Source organism: Eurypyga helias, unplaced genomic scaffold, assembly GCF_000690775.1.
Source record: "Eurypyga helias isolate BGI_N326 unplaced genomic scaffold, ASM69077v1 scaffold1631, whole genome shotgun sequence".
In the NCBI taxonomy this organism is placed as follows: domain Eukaryota; kingdom Metazoa; phylum Chordata; class Aves; order Eurypygiformes; family Eurypygidae; genus Eurypyga; species Eurypyga helias.
Genome location: NW_010229952.1, coordinates 23,659 through 39,947, shown reverse-complemented (window position 1 = coordinate 39,947; position 16,289 = coordinate 23,659). Strand labels below are relative to the sequence as shown.

Genomic DNA, 16,289 nt, shown 5'->3' with positions numbered 1-16,289 from the left:
GAAAGAGTCAACAACACAAAAAAACCCAAGCAAACAAAAAACATCACCCCAAACAAATAAGAAGATGATGTCTAATAATTCAGTATCCTGCATGGTTCCATATGAGCTATGGCAGTTAAGAAGGAGCAAACCACAAATAAAGTCAAGCACAATCTCCAATACCAGTAAAGTTCCAAAATAGTGGAGTTGGCTGGAAAGAAGCTAGTATTCCTAGACAACTACAACAATTAAAATATTTAGAAATAGTCTTAACCAGGGTTATATTCACAAAGCATCCAAATCTGCTTGTGTCTCAAGGCAGCACCTTCTTCACTGAAGGCAAGAATAAGCAAGCAAGGCCTAACACCACAGCAAATAGCAGAAATAGCTTGAGAAGTCACAAAGATCCAGAACATACTGCTATGATGGTCAGCCACAGACAGTAAAAATGACCATACAGGGAATATCAACAAAAAGGGAGCTCTGCATAACAGAACATAATATGCTCCCATTTCTTAAAAATGTCAAACCACCCTCTCTTTTTGCTCAGAGTAGCCAGGAGGATGAAAAGATGAAAACTGCTGGCTGAGTAAAGATCCCAGAAATTAAGAGCTGAAACAAGAGACTGTTCCAATGAATAAAACAAAAAGAAGAACAAAATAGTTCAATAAACAGTGTTTTGTGCTATTGCTGATCTATCAACCACACTCAAGCTTTTCTGCAAAAGGAGAGTAAGAATTTCTATCTAGACAACATGTACTCATGACACTAGGATCTCTCATTTCCCAGTGCTGACTGCAGATGCTGAGAAACGTCAGCAGCAGCAAAGGTGATCTCACCCAGCTAAAGTACTCTACAGTTAAAGTGTTGCAACATCCTGAATGCAGCCCTCTGATGCAGCTTCATGCAGATGAGCTATGGGTAAACTCTGAAGTGGAGGAAGAACACTCCTTATAAGAAAAGAGTCGCTTGAGAAGTGCTGTATTCATGGGAACTAGGTTTTCATGGGCTTGCCCTAAGGCCTGTATAGATGATGTGGAATGAAACTTCCCTACAGATGGTCAAGCTAGCCCTGTAAAAATCAGGAGAGATATGCCCCTTACAATATTCTTTAGCTAATTCAAATAGGGTACTTAAAACACAAACATCCCAAATTGTGTTCTTAAAGAAAACTGATTTTTTGATATTGTCCTTTCCCAGTTAAGAAACAGAGCCCAGAGATTCAGCTAGCAGATATTTCTGCAGACACGTGACTTCAAGTCACAACCGATAGTGTATCTGCCCCTCCCTCTGTCAAGCACTGTAGACACCTATTTCCTGTCTTGGATCATCATTTCAGATCTCTTGCAGGATGAGGATAGCTTGAAAGCATCAAACATCAACAGAATCTCCGAATCACCTACCGGCCAATTAAGGACCAACTGGCCAACTATAACAGAAACTCTCAATTAGACTTCAAATATTTGTAACCCATGTGGGGTCAAGATGACTATCATGAGCTACATACAAGTCTCAGTTAATTCTCCATAGACGAGGCGTTAATAGTTGTTGACATACAAAATTTGGCAACACATTTGCATTTACACAAAGACAATACTCTGGATTATCACCCAGCTGTTCAGACAGAAACACTGGCACTCTAATCTTTCCATGTTATACCAGATTACTGGTATTCAAATACACAAGTTCGCTGCTTATACTGAGGGCACTTTTCATTACTATGAAACTGAGCTATTTTTGATGCTTAGAGTATCTCCTAATGCATACAGACATCTCCAGGACATAACCTCCTGTTTAATTAGGAGAAGCATAGTGGTTCAATATGCTTTACTGTTGCACATTCTCACTACTTTCTCCAACCCACGGCTAGACTGCTGCATTGCACAGAACCTGAATTCTGTCATCTCCACCTTTACTTGCCAGTATAACAAACTATAATAATCCAATCTGAGGATGGCGATGAAACATGAATATACAGTTACAGGAAATTAGTTTCTCACAAAGCAAGTGGAAAAAGAATACAATTTTTCACTACTTGCTCATTCAAATAGCAAAAGTGGTCCCATGGGGCCAGAGGGTTCGTATTGTACATTCTTGTCAGTGTCACTATTTTCTCAGAACTTTCAAATGAATAGCATCTCTCCCTGATACTTACATCACTTGAGATTTTCAAATTGCTCTTTAACTTCCTTAATAAGTCTTCAGTTTCTATTAAGGCCACATTCTGATTTCCTGTGAAGAGTTCCAGGGGAAAATGAAATTTCCCCATTATCTTCTATAGTAACAACTGATGGAAAACTGAGAACTTCTTCATTCTGATTTTGAACTCCTTGCAACTGAGGTGTAGCCACCACATCCTCTTGCTTCTACTGTATTTCCAGGTGTATTTAAACTGAAGGATTTTTTCCTATTGTCTGACTGCTTCCTTCCATTAGGTATTTTTGTTTTGGTGGCACTTGATGTTTCATCACAGTATCTCAACCATAAGAACCGTACTTATTTCACTCTATCTAGCTTTGGAGGGTAACGGGGAAATCAAGCCTTCGTTCAAATTCAGCATTCTTCAATACTTTGAGTTGATATTACTCTCAGCATTTTGTTTGGATTTATGTATGGATTAGTTAAAATATGAAACTAGAAACCTAAGACCATTTCAATTTGTCACTAAGGCTCCAAGATCACTCTGACATTGACTGTACATGAAGGACTCACTACTGTTCAATGAAGTTTAGCCATTAGCACGAGCCACCACCAGTGAAAAGGTAGCCTAATCAAAACATGATAAATGGAGAAAGAGATAAATGTGGGGTTTTGTTTTTAAATTATAACCAGTAAGAGTATCCCACTAGTTGGTATCAGTTTGCCAGAGGTCAACAACAGCAAGATTCTTAGGTTCTTCTCATACTTTTACATACCTCATCCTTGTGTTTTGTCACTTCTTTGTAATATTTATAATGTATTCCTAGAATTACACTGATTATTTTCAAATCACTACAGTCCATTTCACAGATATCTTTGCATTAAATCTTCTGATAACGTATGTAAGACTCAAAAACGAGGTCAAAAGATTTGAGGTGATTTTGCTTCAAAAATGCACTTTAAGAGCAGCATTAAAATCTATCACTGAAAATTAGCTTTTCAAACATGAATCACGACTGAGTTACAACATTCTGCAAACACACACATTAGCATCCAACTGTGTATCAGATATAAATCTAAATTACTACAGCCATTATTAGTCAGTGGAGGTAGGGGATGGAGACCCATGCAACAGTAAAGACACAAGGGTTATGGACGTGCCAGGAAACAGGGATGCACCTGAGAACAGTCTCACAGGAATTAGGGCTTCTCTCACCAAAAAGGTAGCAGGATCAGTAGCCCAACTGAAGTGCATCTATACCAATACATGCAGCATGGGAAATAAACAGGATGAGCTGGAAGCTACTGTGCAGTAGGAAAACTACGATACAGCTGCCATCACAGAAACATGGTGGGGGGACTCACACAACTGGAGTGCAGCAGCGCATGGCTATAAACTCTTCAGAAGGGACAGGCAAGGAAGGAGAGGTGGTGGGGTAGCCCTGTATGTCAAGCAGTATTTAGGTTGTCTAGAGCTTAATGATGGTGAGGATATGGTTGTCTGTGGGTGAGAATCAGGGGGAAGGCCAACAGGGCACTATCATGGTGGGAGTATGTTATAGACCACCCAATCAAGAGGGGGAGGCAGATGAAATATTCCACAAGCAGCTGGGAGAAGTCTCCCGATTGCTAGCCCTTGTTCTCGTGTGGGACTTCAACCTAACAGATGTCTGCTGGAAATACAATACAGCAGAGAGGGGACAGTCTCAGAGGTCCCTACAGTTGTGTGGCAGGTAACTTCCTGGCACAGCTGGTGAGGGACCTCACCAGGGAATGCACCCTGCTGTTTGTGAACACAGAAGGACAGGGGGTTGTGATGGTTGAAGGCACAGCCGTCACAAAATGACAGTTTTCAACCCTTGGAGAAGTAAGGAGGGGGTCAGCAGAACTGCTGCCTTGGGCTTTCAGGGGGCAGACTTGGGCCTGTTTAGGAGCCTGGCAGACAGAGTCCCTTGGGAGGCAGGCCTAAAGGACAAAGGAATTCCAAGGAAGGCTGGGCATTCTTCCAAGAAGGAAATCTTAAAGGCGCAGGAGCCAGCTGTCCCCCTGTGTCGGAAGAGGAGCCAACAGGGAAGACCCTTCAGCCAGGCTGGTTAAGAGCACTGGCTGGAACTCAGGAGGAAAAGGAGAGTTTACAATCTCAGAGTGAAGGGGCAGGCAACTCAGGAGGACCACAAGGATGTCATGAGGTTTTGCTGGGAAAAAATTAGACGGGCCAAGGCCCAACTAGAACTTACTCTGGCGACTGCCATAGAAGACAGTAAAAAAGTTTCTATAAATACATTAACAACAAAAGGTGGGCAAAGGAGGAGCTTCATCCTTTACTGGATATGGAGGGAAGCATAGTGATGAGGGATGAGGAAAAGGCTGAGGTACTTAATGCCTTCTTTGCCCCTGTCTTTTAAAAGTAAGACCAGTCATTCTCCAGGTACCCAGCCTCCAGAGCTGGAAGACAGAGATGGCGAGCAGAATGAAGCCCCCACAATCTAAAGCGAAATGGTTAGTTACCTGCTACACCACTTAGAAAATGACAAATCTACAGGACCAGACTGAATCCAGCCAAGGGACCTGAGGGAACTGACAGATGAGAAGTCCTAGCCAATTGGGGAAGTCCCAGTTGACTGGAAGTTGGCCAGCAGGACACTCATCTACAAAAAGAGCTGGAAGGAGGATCTGGAGAACTACAGGTCTGTTGGTCTGACCTTGGTGATGGTTATGGAGCAGATTATCTTGAGTGCCATCCCATGGCGCATACAGGACAACCAGGTGATCAGACCCAGTCAGCATGACTGATTTGAAAGGCAGGTCCTGCTTGACTAATCTCCTTCTGTGATAAGGTGACCCTCTTGGTGGACAGGGGAAAGGCTGTGGATGTAGCCTACCTACTTTAGTAAAGCCTTTGACACCATTTCTCACACCATTCTCCTGGAGAAACTTGCTGCTCATGGCTTGGATGGGTGCACTCTTCGCCGAGTAAAAAACTGGCTGGATGGCCAGGCCAAATAGTTGTGGTGAATGGAGTTAAAATCCAGTTGGCAGCTGATCACAAGTGGTGTTCCCAAGGGCTCAGTACTGGGGCCGGAGCTGTTTAATATCTTCATCAATGACCTGGACAAGGGGATTGAGTGCACCCTCATTAAGTTTGCAGATGACACCAAGTGTGGTAGGAGTGCTGATCTGCCTGAGGGTAGGAAGGCTCTACAGAGGGATCTGGACAGGCTGAATCAATAGGCTGAGGCCAAATGTGTGAGGTTCAACCAGGCTGAAGTGCCAGGTCCTGCACCAGTGCTACAACCCCGTGGGACTGGGGTTGGGGCTACAGGCTTGGGGACAAATGGCTGCAAGCTGCCCAGTGGTGGAAAGTGACCTGGGTGCTTTGGTTGAAAGCCAGCCAAATATGAGCCAGCAGTATGCTCAGGTGGCCAAGGCAGCCAATGACATCCTGGCTTGCATCAGGAACAGTGTGGCCAGCAGGAGTAGGGAAGTGATTGTCATCCTGTACTCAGCACTGGTGAGGCTGCATATCAAAACCATGTTCAGTTTTGGGTCTCTCACTACAAGAAAGACACAGAGGTGCTGGAGCATGTCCAGAAGGGCAACAGTGCTGGTGAAGGGTCTAGAACACAAATCCTATGAGGAGCACCTGAGGAAACAGGGGTTGTTTAGCCTAGAAGAAAGAATGCTTAGAGGAGACCTTATCACTCTCAACAATACAACTACCTGAAAGGAGGTTGCAGAGAGGTGGGTGTTGGTCTCTTCTCCCAAGTGACAAGTCACAGGACAAGAGGAAATGGCCTCAAGTTGTGCCAGAGGGAGGCTTAGATTGGACATTCACTTAAAAGAGTTGTCAGGCATTGGAACAGACTGCCCAGGGAAGTGGTTGAGTCACCATACCTGGAGGTATTTAAGAGATATGCAGATGATGTACGTAGGGACATGGTTTAGCAGTGGTATTAGCAGTGTTAGGTTAACAGTTGGACTTTATGATCTTAAAAGTCTTATCCAACCTAAGAGATTCTGTGACTACGACTTCTGCCACAAGTGTAGGTTAAAGATCTAGTTTCTATATTACTATTTTAAACCTACTTACAACCGAAAGGTGAATCCCATCCAAGCAAGTTTTCCTGTATTAGTGACATATTTGCATCTCCCTGTACTCTGAAACACAATCTAATATTTGATATTATTCATCTCTGAAAAGGGTATCTCTAATTTACATTGTACTGCAAATCTACAGATATTTCCAGACTGCTTTGCAGGAGTAGATTATCTTAAAGTAGATCATCATAAATCAAGTTTCAAATCTTCTTGTCTCTCTCTAACTTTATTTTTCTCAATAGCATGAAAAAAAATCACACTCTGCTTTTGGAAAACATGTCTCATTTTTAGTGATGCCCTGTCTTGACCACCTCACATTTTTTTAATCAATACCCAGTATTTCATTTGGTGATGAGGATAAAAATGACCAGTCTCCACCATATGATGAGGGTCTTTATTTCAATATAGTCATCATTCTTTACAACAGAAAACTAGGTCTGTTTTTTCTTTTCTCTAATAAGTGACATTCATTGCCAACTTAAGTCTGAGGTGCGAGCTTTTCACTTTCTCCTGAAGTTCTCTGCTATTCCATCACCTATGGGTAATAACCACTTCCTATGCTGCCAAGCAACACTTAACCAGCACATCTCTTTCCATCAGCCTTCCACAAACCCAGACTGCATGCAAAGGTTTGAAAATATACATTCCATTTATCTCTTGAAAATAATAATAATTAAAAAAAAATCTAGCCTTCCCCATTGGTTTACCTTTCCTATCGCCACAGATGTTTTGAGTTAATGTTCACATCTGGTCTAGACTCTTGTTCTTTGTCATAATTTATCTATAGGGTCTCTCTTGTTGTACTGAATAAAACCAGGTATCTGTTCTTGCCTCTCCTACCCAGGATAAAAGTCTCCAACTAAAAAAAAAAAAAATTTGCTCTCATCTGTAAGTGCTGCAAACTTCTTCATAGTCTGGTCCCATGAGCAAGACTATACTCTCTCCTGGGCATTAATGGTTATAATGGAGTCTAGATTTTTTTTTTTTTTTTAAAAAAAAAGATACCATGATGAAAAGCTTTCACAAACACAAATCACATCTTTGTTTTAATGCTTAGAAAGTATCTTCCAACAATAATCCAATGGGCTTACTAAATTGACTGCTTACAGTGAATTAATTATGCATCATCATTATATCCTATATTTTTACTTCTGGTTGACATTTTCACTATTGCAGTCTTGCATATTATTTTATCTCTGTATCAACTTATTAAAATATTTGTACATAATTATAGATGTATTCAATGCTTTAGACATAGTATCCTTAAGCCTAGTATCTTTAAACACTTATATAATTAAATGTAACATTATTATGTGACTCATGGTTAGTTTTTAATCTCAAAATATTCACATAAGTGGTGGAGGAGTATGAAACATTATTATGGTCAGTATTTAGTAATTTTAACATTTTACAACAGTCTGGAGTATAGGAAGGTCTCCAGTCTTAAAAGAGAACTATACTTACTAGTTTTGCTTGCTGTGCGTTTACTGGATCACCATACTGCAGTAAAGCTTGAAACTGGTTATTCTTTGTGAATGTGATTATCTTCAATACAGCACCAAATTTAGAAAATATCTGCCAAAAACATTGTAAAGTTTTACACACGAGTTCCTCCCAATCCTAGTTCAAGTTAAAATGAAATTTGGCTTACCTGATGAAGAACATCCAGGGTTACCGGATAGTACATATTGTCAATAATTATTCTAAGTACTGGACTCTGAGCTGGAGTAAGTGCACTCTCACTAACAGTGGTCCCGCTAATGGGAGCATTTGTTGCCTGCACAGCTGTCACTGCTTGAAGAACAGCTTGGGCCCGCTTTTAAAAAAGAAGCAAAAGATAGAAGACAGATTCAATAGGAGAGCTAAAAATTAATTAGCAACATCAATGTAGTTAACTTCAGAAACAAAATAGCGCACTTAGGTAAAGCCTACAGAAACCAGAAGTATTTATGCTATTTTTCAAGAGATTTTTTTCTTACAGTTAACATTTCAACTGTCATTTTAAATTATGTAGAAGTCTCTGATTGGAAATTTTATTTTAGAATTATGACTTCCTAACTTTTAAGTTTTAACGTAATGACATAATACACAACACTGAAAAGTGTCAGAAAGTAATATCCACAGAGAGATAAACAAACTGGTGTCCATTATCCACTCTCATAAGAAAAACAAAATCCCCTCCATATGTTAATTTTTTCTTTTTTTTTTTTTTTGAAACACAAGCAGGGTTTTAGAAATTCAAAGGTAACCACACTATGACATCACAAGAACACACATCTATAACTACTTCCACTGCCCAAACTGACAGTATCAGAAAGATTAGATGTCTTTTCCTGAGAAGTGAAAAGTGCAGAAAAAAAGGTTCCATTTAATACTTTCATTACAGTAGCCTTACGAAACAAAAAAATACAAAGCAGAGACAAGTGGGCATGCCAGGTAAAAATAACAACCACCATATTAATGCATACTGCATATTTTAAAGGTATTAGAGCTACTACAAAATTTCACGCCTCACAACTTACACGATGCTCCTCATACTGAAACAAATCAATGGGGGGAGGGGGGGAGAAGATGGGGGAGGGGAATGATGACACCTGGTGAGCACTATTTGGGAAAACAAAATTTACCTCTACCTTTAACATCAGAGTAACTCTAAAAATATCTTTTGAAAACAACACACTTTTTCCCCTAATGTACAAAATACACAACTTCCAAGTCTATCAGATACTCGGCTGAGTTGCATAATTACTTCCTACTCCTGTAAGCACAGAAGCAGCACATATCCATTAAAACTCACTCCTTAAAATGACTGGAAAAAGTTTAGACTGTATAACCCAAAGAACCAAAGCTTGTGAAGTCAATTTTCACCTGACCCTTGTTAGCACTAGGCATCTATGCATACACATCGTATTTCATACACTGAAGCTAACCTGAATACATGAACGAATTCAGGACTTAACACTGGCAAATAAGAAGAAAAATCTATAAAATTATCATGACAAGGACTGTTTTTTTAAACAAGAATAACATTTAGTATCCTATATAAATAGCCACTTTGAATAGTTCAAGTAGTACGTAAGCTTTTTTCTTGTTTTTACAAAATTGAAATTAATTTTAAAAGATCAGTCAGCTACTCAGAACATGTAACATTTATTTAAGTGTTGCAATGTCTGTGCAGAAAGACTAAACCCATGCATTGATGACAGGCTGATGATTAAAGGGAGTTACTGTTACAGAGGTCATTCTATTCTCAATTATTCTGAGTCTAGATACTGTATGAAACAAGGTAAGAGATGTTTATTTTAAATCTGAGTTTAAATGCTCCTCTTGCAGTATTTTGATGTCTCACAGGAAAAGGATTTTCATAGAATTTTAAAGCTGACATGATTTCTTAAATGGTCCTTTTTGAATCTGTTTATTCAGAGCCAACTCTCAGCACACAACTAAAAATAATCTTGGAAGCTACTTTTACTGAGAAACTCAGAATAGCATAAATTCATGAAACTTTTCGTACGTTCATTATTTCTAGAGGCCTGGATGTTGAAAGCATCCTTGATTAAATACAATTTTTTTTCTTATCTTCCTTGTAACTAAAATACTTGCACCTTTCCACAACTTTTTATCCTATCTTTCCAGTTAGATTTACTAACATTTCACTTGGCCTTACTGAACTTCATAAGGTTGGCACAGGCCCACCTCTAAAGCCTGTCCAGGTCCCTCTGGATGTCATCCCTTCCCTCCAGCATGTTGACTGCATCACACAGCTTGCTGTCATCAGCAAACTTGCTGAGGGTGCACTCAATCTCACTGTCCATGTCCCTTACGAAAATGTTAAACAGCACCGGTGCCAATACCAATCCCTGAGGAACGCTGCTCGTTACTGGTCTCCACTCAGACACTGAGCCATTGACCATAACTTTAAGTGTGACCATCAAGCCAGTTCCTTATCCACCGAGCACTCTGTCAGTCAAATCCATGTCTCTCCAGTTTAGAGACAAGGACATTGCAAGGGACGGTGTCAAATGCGTTGCACAAGTCCAGGTACATTACACTGGTTGACCTTCCTTTATCCAAGGTCATGACCCCATCATAGAAGGCCACCAGATTCGTCAGGCATGATCTGCCGTTGGTGAAGCCATGTTGGCTGTCACCAATCACCTCCACATTCTCCATGTGCCTCAGCATGATTTCCAGGAGGATCTGCTCCATGTCTTGCCAGGCTCAGAGGTGAGACTGACTGGCCTGTAGTTCCATGGATCCTTCTTTTTTCCCTTTTTAAAGATGGGGTTTATGTTTCCACTTTGCCAGTCAGTGAGAACTTCACCAGATCGCCACGACTTTTCAAATATAATGGATAGAGGTTTTGCAACCTCATCTGCCAGTTCTTTCAGGAACCACGGATGTATTCCATCAGGTCCCATAGACTTGTGCACCTTCAGGTTCCTTAGGCATTAGCTTTCCTAACCTAATCTCTGTCCTCTCGGATAACTTCCCCATAATCCTCCCAGGCTACGTGTCCCTGCTTCCAACCACTGTAGGCTTCCTTTTTGCCCTTCAGTTTGTCCAGGAGCTGCTTGTTCATCCACACAGGCCTCCTGGTGTTTTTGCCCAACTTCCTCTTCATTGGGATGCACAGCTCCTGAGCCTGGAGGAGAAGATCCTGGAATACTTACCAGCTTTTTTGGGCCCCTCTTCCCTCCAGGGCTTCATCGCATGGAGCTCTGCCAATCAGTTCCCTGAAGAGCCCAAAGTCTCCTCTCCTGAAGCCCAGGGTAGCGAGCTTCACCCCTGAGCTTCACATTCCCCACCAGCCCCTCCTTGTTGGTGAGAACAAGGTCCAGCATGGCACCCCTCCTCCTCTGTCCCACCATCACTTGGAGAAGGAAGTTGTCATTGACACATTCCAGGAACCTCCTGGCTTGCTTGTGTCCTGACGTTGTTGTCCCTCCAACAGATATCGGGGTGGTTAAGACCCCACAAGGACCAGGGTTTGTGACTGTGAGGCTGTTGCTATCTGTCTGCCGACAGCCTCATCCCCTCGCTCATCCTGCCCAGGTGGCCTGTAGCAAACTCCTACTACAGTATCCCCTCTCCCTGCCCTCCCTTGAATCCTGACCCATAAGCTCTCTGTCAGCTCCTCCTCCATCCCCATGTGGAGTTCCACGCACTTCAGCTGGTCTGTGACACAGAGACCAACACCCCCTCCCACGTCTCTGCAGCCTGTCCTTCCTAAAGAGCAGTATCCTTCCATTCTGACACTCCTGTCATAGGAGCCATCCCACCACATCTCGGCGATGCCAATGATGTAAACATAGGCTATATGAGCCAAGAATACAAGCCATTTTCTACTATCTGCATTTGTAATACTACATAATAATAGTAGATACCTGGTTAAGTGTGTTATCAGTTTTTAGTTCTTTATGATTGGAATACTGGATATAGATAGGTTGGTTACGAAGATGAGGTGTCACAGCAGAGTAGTAATTAACCATAGTGATAGCTGCTTCTTCTGTAGCAAGTTCCAAAAATGCCTGAAAATAAACAATTCATTTTCGGTATTTACAAAGCAGATAATCTTTATATTACCAGCATATAAAAGACACTTAAACTGTTTTGACAACACATTTTAACAAATACAGTCTTCAGAAGATGTCATTCTCTACCTTTATTTGCTAAGGTACTTCAAAAATTCATCTGTGAAGATGCTGGACTAAATATTTATCTAACAGCTTACTTTTTACTTTACATAGCTGCCAACTTGCTTAGTCCCTGAAAAACTTACTAAATGACAGTGTAAGTTCATTAAAAAATTGAAAGAAGTCTCTTTTTTATATACTTAACTGTTATATATTTATTTCAATAGTATTTTAACACTCTATTTTAAAAAAAATCAAACAGTAAGCATAGTAAAAAATCAAAAGCAACAAATTACCTGATTTTTCCCTTTCAGCATCAGGATGTTGGTTACCTTGCCAAAAGGTAAACCTAAAGCAATAACTTCTGTTTCAGTCACTTCCCCAGGTAATTTCCTGATATGAAGGACGCGAGAAGGAGCCCCATCCATTTTATCATCACCTTTGAATTTCTTGTTGTCATTGCCATTGGCTGAAAGACATATTCAGACTCTATTTGAAAAGTTTACTGAAATTATTAATGCTTTATTATAAAATGCTTTAAATAAGATAATTTTGAAATGAGCCACCTCTTAGTTTTACGTAAATAAAATTCAAGGTTTAGAAAAAATTCTTAAGATAAATGTTAGTTTCATGAAAGATGGACTGTTCAAGACTAACTCACTAGGTGTCTGTGAGAACTCATTTTCCAAACATGAAAACCATAGCAAGTTTTTTTTCCTTTCACTTTTAGTGAAGTATCTCATATAATACCATGTAAAAATATTAATGATGACTCAGAAGGTTTCAAATAAGAACTCTAAAATACATTAGCAAACAATTAGAGGTGACACAGAATTTTTCTGAAAGGAGAAAAATGGTGATGAACAGTTGCTAGTAGAGCTTTAACGATTGTTTGCACTAAGGAACCAGACACAAAACGTAAGAAAAGGATTAAAGCAAGACAGGAAGCGTTATTAATGCTGAGAAGGATCACACTGGAGAAGGGGAATGACCCAGAGGACAGACATCACAAAAGTCTGACAAAATCCACAACCTCAGAATTCAAGGACCAAGTACAAAAATATCCATTCCAAGCTCACCCACAGAAAAAGAAAAAAACAACTAATAAACATGATGCAGCCAAAAGGGATTTAGGGTTGGGGGGTGGGAAGAAGGGCCATCAATTTTCCTAGCAGAAGTCGGGAGGCATTAACATCACTTCACAAATCACTGGAAAGATACTATTTGGAGTATGTCTGGAATTCAGGTCAGTGGAGTAAACACCAGAGTCAAAAGCTAAAGAACAATGCTGTCATCAGATACATGGATATTAAATTATTAATCAATCCTGGAAATCAGAATGCATTTAGATATGGGAGAAGCAAGTCTTAAGACTTTTTCTTTTCTACTTCTGGCAATAAAACATGCAAGTCATTGTGTCAAGCCATTCAACCTGCTCTTTTAACATGAAATCAGTTCAAGAGCTACCTGAATTTCCAAATAAACACACAGTTTGTGACTAGTAGAAAAGTATTTGTAATTATTAGGGTTCAGATTCATGGCTCATGGGCTTATACCAAAGAGGATTAAAAGAAAACTACTTTTATTTACTAAATAAGTAGAAACAATAAATGGAAGGGAGGGGAATCAATAGGAAGCACTTATATATGTTAAATCCTCATCTTCAAAAGAAAGTTGATGGCTGTGATTTCCAGAGGGAAAAGAATAACAAATCCTCAATTACAAATCTGCTGTAACTACAAAACATTAATTCTCAGTCTGTGTCAGGAAAATAATTTACACCCGACCTGATTCCCTGCATAACAATACTGTATTCATGTATGACCGACTTTTTCCTAAGGGTATGCCTAAATCCTAATCAAGAATTCAAGTTCTTAACTCAGTTTACCTAAACAAAGTCAACTTACTCTAGATTAAAAACACAGACTGAAATGGACTCATTTTTACAAGAGAAGAACATTCACACTCCAAATCTGGATTTGAAAAGTCAAACCAGATATGACATCTAAGTACCTTTTCAAAGCTATTAGGAAAACTGCCGAAATCAGGGACTCTGACCAAACCTATGAAGACAGTTTTTACCGTTTTCAAAAGTAAGTTCATTCTCCATAGTTCCATTAAAGGAATTAATGGAAAAAAGATAAATCTACACATCAGGAACCATTTCCATCACTCCCTCATATCTTTTTCTCACAGCTAACACTCCTCATTCCAGTTTGAATGTTTCTAATTTCCGCTTCAGCTATATCTCTTTTCTGACTTACTATAGCCAACAACAAAAACCTAATGATATTGCAACTGGTCAAAATGCAGCTAGTAGTTCAAAATTACACAATATAACACTTTATCCTCAAAACAACAGACAGCCATATATTTTTTTCAGAAGTTTTTCATCTGAAGCTCATTACAGAGTCTTCCCTAGTTCTCAAATCTCTACTAAAAAAAAAAAAAAATCAGAAAAACATTATAAAATGTGACAGGTTTAACAATGCATTACCAACAATCCATTACAAACTGATAAGCATGAAAGGATTACAGTGATACTGAAGATTTCCAATGCCTTTCATACTTAAGTCTTTTAAATAATTTGAATTCATTACAAGTTTCATAAATTAAATACAAAACATTAAAAATGAGAAACAAAAAATGAGAAAGTGAAATCTTACTTTTTCACATCTTCATCAAAAGTGAATCTTTTTCAACTAAAAGATATTCTGAAACTGGTAAGAAAGCTCTGTTTTTATTACATCACCATAAAAAGTATATAGCATGAATGCTCAGATCAGTACTTACAGAGCTGGTTTATCTTTTGTGGGGTTTTCGACTTACAATTTTGACATATTAACTTTTCCACAACATAATGTCCAAGAATGTACTTTTTTTTTTTTAAACTAAGATTTGTATTTGGATTAGGCTTTAGGTAATCGCAATGTTACTAAGTAAAAGTATCACCAGCCAGTATATAATCACTGAGATACATGTATTTGCAAAGAAATACTCATTTAATAATTATTATCACCCGAATACATTGGTTTTCCATCTATGAGCCATGCTAGTTAATATTTGCATTTTACAGCTTTTCAACTACTGCTACAGTAGGTTTAAAGAATAAACTTAAATATTTTACTGTGCTGTATATATAATCTTTTCCAAAGGGTTAAGTCTCACACTATTTTTTTATTTTAACCTATCTTAAACCAAATACCTACTATTCAAACTTTTTTGCCTTACCGTAACCACAAGCTACACAGACAAGTAAGTGCCTGTGCTAAAATGTTTAATTGGATATATAAATATATTAAAATAATATACACAGAAAGACACAGAATTACACACTAAAGAATGTATGGGAATCAAAACTGCCATAGAAACCGCAGGGGACGACACAGATGGATGGAACACACAGAGGACAGACAAGAAGGGGAGACTTGCGACAAGCATTCTCAATGCCATGTAAATGCCCAAAGAAAGTTTTCAGCAGTAGGGCAAGCAACCATGACATAAGTCATTTATTGCTTACGCACAGAAGCATGCCCTGCACAATTAAAGCTGAACTGGTAACAATAACTGGTAAAAATTGAAGGTCCTTCTTCAAGTTTACCCCAAAACATTCAGCACAGATTTTAAGAGGATGGAAGACATAAACACAGCCTTGGTTATTACGGCTTTTCTTGAAAACCAAAAGAGCATATATTGTTTCTACTTTTGATTATTGAGCCAGCATAGGCAAACAGTAATTTACTATGGCAACAATGGCAGTAATAAAGTGTGCATGTCATCTACTAAATGTGTATGCACATACACAAGAGAATTTATCAAAACATTTGTGGAACAAATGAAATTTAGCTTTTAGAACAATAATTAAGAGGTTTTGTCATTGCATGAAACCTTTCTCTGTAACACTGGTCTCTTACTTGTCATTTTAAATGGTACTTCTGATTTGGAGACACGTCGTTCACAGCACTTGGGCATAGAAAACCTCAACGTTTAAAACATGGGAACACAACTCGTTCACAGACACTGAAAGGTGAATTCAACTAGTGTTAAAAGAACTTTATTCTGTAACAAAGAGTAACAACCTAATCAGTGTCCATAAAGGTTAAAAAGCAAGTCAAGACTGCCAAGGTACTAAAAAACGAACATCGTGTTGCAGTAGAAACGGAGCCTACGAAGACAAACAACGAACACAAAAGATCATTCCCTATACAGCAGAGGGAAGGCAGATTTGCAGAAATTGGGGGGGAAGGCAAGGGGATGTTGGAAGGGGAATTCTCACAGGTCACCTAATAACTACTGTTGTGGAACTGCCAGTAAACTAGCCAACAAGGAGGCGTGCCATGCTGGACCTTGTTCTCACCAACATGGAGGGGCTGGTGGGGAATGTGAAGCTCAAGGGCAGCCTTGGCTGCAGCCACCATGGAATGGTGGAGTTTGAGA

General features: G+C 39.4%; 1 protein-coding gene across 5 annotated transcripts in view; it reads right to left on the bottom strand.

Moving 5' to 3' along the window:
- The window catches only part of PTBP2 (polypyrimidine tract binding protein 2), a 53,717-nt gene that overhangs the window by 15,191 nt on the left and 22,237 nt on the right, over positions 1–16,289 (bottom strand). For 3 of the 5 annotated variants that reach the window (XM_010160550.1, XM_010160551.1, XM_010160552.1), the window contains exons 1-4: positions 12,149–12,322; positions 11,604–11,747; positions 7,868–8,032; positions 7,681–7,791 (exon numbers count right to left, since the gene is read on the bottom strand). In XM_010160550.1, the coding sequence (XP_010158852.1) occupies positions 7,681–7,791; positions 7,868–8,032; positions 11,604–11,747; positions 12,149–12,280 (552 nt within the window). In that variant the 5' untranslated portion in view covers positions 12,281–12,322. Of the gene's footprint in view, positions 1–7,680; positions 7,792–7,867; positions 8,033–11,603; positions 11,748–12,148; positions 12,323–16,289 lie in introns of those variants that run through there. The other 2 variants (XM_010160548.1, XM_010160549.1) reach the window with 1 other exon arrangement.